Source organism: Alosa alosa, chromosome 19 (assembly GCF_017589495.1).
Source record: "Alosa alosa isolate M-15738 ecotype Scorff River chromosome 19, AALO_Geno_1.1, whole genome shotgun sequence".
Taxonomy (NCBI): Eukaryota; Metazoa; Chordata; class Actinopteri; order Clupeiformes; family Clupeidae; genus Alosa; species Alosa alosa.
This window is the reverse complement of record NC_063207.1, coordinates 16,534,780-16,540,998: the sequence shown is the minus strand read 5'-3', so window position 1 is coordinate 16,540,998 and position 6,219 is coordinate 16,534,780. Positions and strand designations below refer to the sequence as shown.

Below are 6,219 nucleotides of genomic sequence, written 5' to 3'. Positions count from 1 at the left end.
CAATTCCTGTCATGCTGTCATTTTATCTTATAATTACCTAGCATTCAATTTACATCAGATAATTTGTTCTCAAATTATGGTTGATAACATTTAACAACCAGCAAAAGAGTAACTAACAGACATGATGTCACCCTCTGATATGTCAGATAAAATGGAATTGAAGTTTGTTTGGCCATATGACCCTTGAAACAACATATTTTATGTGTGTGTGTGTATGTGTGTGTGTCTGCATGTTTTATACCGGCAAAGAATGTTCATTTTCCCTTTATGAGCCTGTGCCTTGAGGCCTTCAGGCTGTTGTGCTCTCCTAATAGCGAGCAAGCCCATCTTGCCCCCCTGGCGAGGGTGACCATTGTCCCCTGTGCAGTGCCAGTGTCAGGTGAGTAAGAGGGCTGTTCATGCAGTAAAACTGCGCTACAAAGGTCACCTCGCGCTGCCTCTACTCAGTCTGTGAGTAGACGGCACACTCTGAAGCAGCAAGACATGTTGAGATTTCCTCATCTGTTGTAGCTGAAAAGCTGATTTTAGGCCTGAAGGTAAGAGACGGATGGAGCCTTAGTGCTCGTCTTTCACTTTTTGGACTTTGTAGGCCCTCCTTTCACTTTTTACACTTTGTAGGCTCTCCTTAAATAGACAGTTTAGTTGAATGGTAGTGTAGCGTACCTTCACGTGTGTAAAGGAGACTCATTTGAAAACAGGACTGGTTAGTTATTGAAGAATTCTGTTTTGCATGCCATTGGGATACAAATCTCAGGGTGATCATATCTGGTGAAATACTGCTACGCTAACAACAGATAAAGCTCATCTAAAGACAGGAAAGACACTCAACTTAAACATGATCTGATCCATTCCAACATCCTGTAATGTTAATTCTGTAATTTCCTCTATACCTTGTACACTTATCTCTTATGTAATATTGTTAATAGGTGGCTTTTTGGCTAAAACATGGCTGAGACTTAGGTCATACTAAGAAATTCACAATGCCAAGAATTTTTACAGCCCAATAGGGTGTGAGTGATTTACTTAGAGTCAGCAGAACAGATATGTTAATTGCCCTTACATATCTTAGCAGTCAGAATGACACGTACTTACAGTCAGTACATTTTATCATAACGGAGAATGAAATACAAAAGATTCCAAAATCACTGGGCTTTGTCATCGACTTACTCTGGGGTCTGTGTGTGTGTGTGTGTGTGTGTGTGTGTGTGTGTGTGTGTGTGTGTGTGTGTGTGTGTGAGAACAGTGATGGATATCAAGCGGGATGGTCAGGAGTATGAGCAGGGTCGTATCCCGCAGCTGCAGGAGCAGCGGATGGGTATGCAGAAGAAGACCTACACCAAATGGATGAACAGCGTCTTCGCTAAGAATGGGGTAGGCACCCACAGTCACTATCAGTGAAGTGCCCAGGAAATGACAGCCCAGTGCAGCCCTCTTAGTTGACACCACTGTCTCTATGACTATGACTAATTAGAAGTACAAAAAGAAACCGAACACGTGTTGACGCATTTGCTGAAAGGAATACTATGACAGTACAAGTTCTCATAAGTGTTCTCAGCGGGTTTACCCATTTTGCAAAGCTTGCAGTTTACTCAAAGCTTTAAGGAATAGGCCTGTAACTGATTGACACTGAAATGAAGAAGCTGTGACCTTAATATGCACTGAAGGTAAAGGACATGTGAATAGGTCAAGGTCATAGGTGAATAGGCTTAAAACACCTCTAGGAGTGTGCCAGGTTCCCCTCAGGCTGCCTGTAATTGCTACATTCATATAATAATGGCTATGAAGTTTGCAGACAAACATGACCTCTGGAGATGAAGGGAGTGTGTGAAGGGAGGTGTATGTCTCTAGTAGGTTGTGCTAATGAAGGTGACTGGGTATAAAGTTTTGACATTGGACTTTTGCTCGCACCTTCCATTTCTTCATATTAACATATTATGATTCACAAAATACTTTTTAGCAGGCCTACACATTTCCTCATTAGAACCTGGAAGCATTGACTGGCTCCGTGTGTGGTATGGTCACCCCCTCACTCTGTGTATACACTAATACCACCAGAATATACTCATTACTTTGGACTCGTTGTATGTCTTTTATTTATTTGTGGTGGAAGTAAATTGATTCCCATACTGCTTTGAAAAAAGTAAGCAATGAACATTGGCTGCTATGGACTATTGGATAATTGCTGTGTTTAATCTTAATGTTGCAGTTTTATATGTGAGCCATAATGCCAGTCCCAAATCTTTTCCTTGCTTTTATTACCAATATGTATGACTGTTACTCACTCCCTGATGTTTGTCCTTTGGGTTGGGCTTTTTAACTGACAAGATGAACCTATCCAGAAACTCAGCACTCAACTCTGTGTTCATGGAGTTGTCCCCGGGCAACAGTTGTCACGTTGTTGCGCTTTAACCCTTGAACTCCCTTTAACCTTGCTTCAATCCCAGTACAGTAGAGAAGCTTTGTCTTTAAGTTGCTCTCGTTGTCGACAGAGTTCAGAGAGGGTAAGAGGGAACGGGACCTCACCAGGGTGACCCTGATCTTACACATGCCGAACCTCTGTCACATCCTCCAGGAGGAAGAACAACACACTAAGAGAGAGAGAGAGAGAGAGAGAGAGAGAGAGAGAGAGAGAGAGAGAGAGAGAGAGAGAGAGAGAGGCGTGGGGCGAAGGGACATACCTTGAGGGTTATACGCTGTAGACGTAAATATTTCAGCAGCAGGAGGGTGGGAAGGAAGTGGGACTGGATGCTGGATGTTGGGTGTCACCGCTAGGTATAGTCTGGGAGTGTTTCCTGTGGCACACACACCTCATATGGCTCCGGTGCGCAAACATGTACAAAACACACTCGAGCACTCGAGAGCACACACAGATGTCAAAGATGACGCACATACACACACACAAATACACACACACAGCAATAGATCACAAACTGACATCATATCATAGTGCATAGATACTGTAGCACACATACTGTGCTTATGTACACTGACGTACTGTATGTGTGCAAAAAACATATGGAAACAATGAATAGGGAATAATAGGGACAAATTTACTCTCTACTCACATGTCAATCAGAAGTGTCTTCTCAGCATATGGATCATTAGTTACGAGCGTACACACAACTGCCTGTCACCAATATGTATACTACGAGTACTATCAAATACACATACAATACAGACACACACACATACACACACACACACACATTAGAGTGGATTTACACTCGCTCAGGGGCAGGCTACGGCTGTGGCATGTGCCTCCTCAGATCCTCTCGGCCGCCTGTCAGGAAGAGAGCTATATTAATAGCTGTCTGCACTGGTTCTGAAGGTATGACAACTCTTTAACTGTTTCCCCTTCCCTTTCCCCTTCCACCCTTGGTCAGTTGGGCCCACGTTTTATTGTTCTCCGCCGGACAGGCCTAAGGAGGAGGTGTTTTCCACACTTTTCACACTCTTTGTCTCTGCTGACACGCCAGCCAATTGAGCGATTGTGAAAATAAACATGAGGCATATAGATCCAGGCTTCACGCAGATGCATAAATAAGCACTGAACTGCCAGTCAAGAGTGGCGAGGCCTCGCTGAAAGTTACGGAGAGTTCCTGCAGTGTTAACTAAGACCAACATTCAGTTTGAGGGATGGGGATTGCTGTTCTCTCTGGTGAATGGAGAGCCGGCCCTGTCACATGTGTGTGTGTGTGTATGTGTGTGTGCCAGACGGAAGACTGAGGCCAGTTCGGGCTTGTGCATAAGGCATAGAGTATGTATGTATGTATGTATGTGTGTGTGTGTGTGTATGTGTGTGTCTGTGTCTTGAGAATGGTGAATAGGTGTGGCATGCTGTGGAGGCACTGTGGGATAGGGAGGAGGGATTACATGAAGTCACCATTTAATGGAGCGCATTGGCAGTTGGCCAGCGGCAGTGCCAGAATCCAACCAGGCAGCTGTGACTCCACCCTGCTCAGCCTCCACCCCTAACTTATCCGCAGCCCCACGGATTGATACACTGAGTGAGAGTGAGTGACACAATGACTGACCACTGCAAACAAATGACCGACACGAGCCGTTCTGAATCTTACGGTCACCCCGATCACTGCCTTTTACAGGAGTAAATCCCACTGACCCCCTCCCCCCAGGATCTCTTAGTTTGTCCAGTCTTGTAGACTTTTTTATTACCTTTGCTTCCTTTGCTTTGAGTTTCATTTCCCTCTTCAGTTTATGCACATATTTCAAATGATCAGATTACTGCAATGCACTATAAGCTTACATACTGAAAAGCACAGCACAAAGAACTGTGTATGTGTACAATCTAGAGGTTTAGCTCAGGTTTCTTTATGTTAGGCAAAGGAAGCAAGAGACCATTTGAAAACAGCACTGGAAACTAACCACACTGGAGCTTTTTGTGAAATGTTCCGTTTCTCTCTACTTCTGTTTCTGTTACGATGCAGTGCAGGCCCAAGCTCTCAACTTCCTAGGGGTTGTATAACTTAACTAAAAGCCTCCCACAACTCACAACATAAACAGACAACCAACACAGAAAGACCCAACAGTTACCCTACATGCTAGCCCTACGTGTGGTGCACAAACTTGGAAGTAGGTCCTAACTGTGGTGTGTGTGTCTGTGCATGTCAGCTTGGCAGGAGAATCAGAGAGCGGTCACATACCTGTGGCATCCTCGTGCTCCCCTACTCGGTGATCCTCCGATCTACCAGCCCTACGGCCAGCCCAAGCGTTGGTTCTTGTACAGTTCAGTTGTATTCTAGTTAGCGGTGGTTAATCCAAAAAAAAAAACAATCCATAGTCCAAAAGCGGCAACATAAGGGGACAACAGATGTCAGCTCACGCTGAGCCTTCCAAAACTGTTCCAAAATTGCATTCTCCATGAAGGTGAGGACAGGTGCTTTTTAACCAATTAACCACAGGTAGTGACATCACTGAAGCCCCACCTGTAAGTCAGTACCATGTGACCCTAACCTATCCTAACAGTACTTTATGCCTATTCTGTATGTTCTGTATAACTATTCTATATTCTATAACTACTATTCTATATTCTATAACTTCTTCTATTATGGCCTATGTTCTTGTGTATATGTAGGAGAAGGTGGACCTGACTGATGTTTACACTGAGCTCAAAACTGGGGTGCACCTGGTGCGTCTCTTGGAGCTCATGTCCGGCAAATCTCTGAATGCCCCAAATCGCCGCACACTGCGGGTCCACTGCCTGGAAAACAACAGCATTGCCATCAACTTCCTCAAGAAAGAAAAGGTCAGAAATGTCCCTTATCACGGCTGTTTCATGAGCTTCATGTATTCGATTTATTGCTGCTGCAAAACACATTTCAGTTGTGCTTTTGATTGTGATTGGTGGGTCACAGCAAACCCTTTCAAGAGAGTTCCATTATCAGCATCATAGTTGGCACCACAAGACTTCCTTTTTAACATTCCATATGTTATCTTAATGCAGAGGAAGTAGATTGGGAATTAAATAGAACATTCAAGCATTGTTTTTGTTTTTATTGTTGAAAGGGTCTATAAGAACCTACTTTTAAACCAATCAATAGTGAGGCCTTTATGCTGAAGCATAGCCATTGTCTGCTTATGCCCATCCTAATGACTGATTGATCCCTCCAGATCCGAGTGGACCTGATTGGTCCTGAGAACATTGTGGATGGAGACAGAACACTGATCCTGGGCCTATTATGGATCATCATCCTGAGGTTCCAGATTGGATCCATCAACTTAGATGAGGTATAGGGGCAAGGCGGATGGAGGACGGACCTGAAATGAATTTGCATGGGGCAGATATCTGAGGATGTGTTGAGGTTGTCTGTTGAACACTGAGTCAATCACCGCAGTGTCTTAAGGGTGAATAATGTACTGTAGATATGATGGCGATGGGGACAGGGAGGTCTGATCTAGGAGCACTCCCTCTAGTTGAGGGAGTTGGGAAGAGCCTATTCACACCCCTAAGAGTTTGTATTCCCTATGTACTGACCTCAGGTGGACGGCCATAACAGCCTTGCCCGTCGATCCGCCAAAGAGGCCCTTCTTATCTGGTGCCAACGCAAGACAGCTGGCTACTCCAACGTCGATGTGCAAGACTTCTCTGGTAGCTGGCGAGATGGTCTGGCATTCAACGCCCTCATTCATGCGCATCGGTCAGTTGTAACAGTGAGACACTTAAAAAATCCTAATTCCTTGTTTTCATGTCACACATAATTC

General features: G+C 44.4%; 1 protein-coding gene across 4 annotated transcripts in view; it reads left to right on the top strand.

The window, feature by feature from the left end:
• The first annotated feature begins 449 nt into the window (after positions 1-449).
• sptbn5 (spectrin, beta, non-erythrocytic 5) overlaps positions 450-6,219 on the top strand; it is a 55,280-nt gene continuing 49,510 nt past the window's right edge. For 2 of the 4 annotated variants that reach the window (XM_048228088.1, XM_048228086.1), the window contains exons 1-5: positions 458-536; positions 1,239-1,371; positions 5,093-5,263; positions 5,629-5,745; positions 5,998-6,155. In XM_048228088.1, coding sequence (XP_048084045.1) covers positions 1,246-1,371; positions 5,093-5,263; positions 5,629-5,745; positions 5,998-6,155 — 572 coding nt within the window. In that variant the 5' untranslated portion in view covers positions 458-536; positions 1,239-1,245. Of the gene's footprint in view, positions 537-1,238; positions 1,372-2,736; positions 4,014-5,092; positions 5,264-5,628; positions 5,746-5,997; positions 6,156-6,219 lie in introns of those variants that run through there. The other 2 variants (XM_048228087.1, XM_048228090.1) reach the window with 2 other exon arrangements.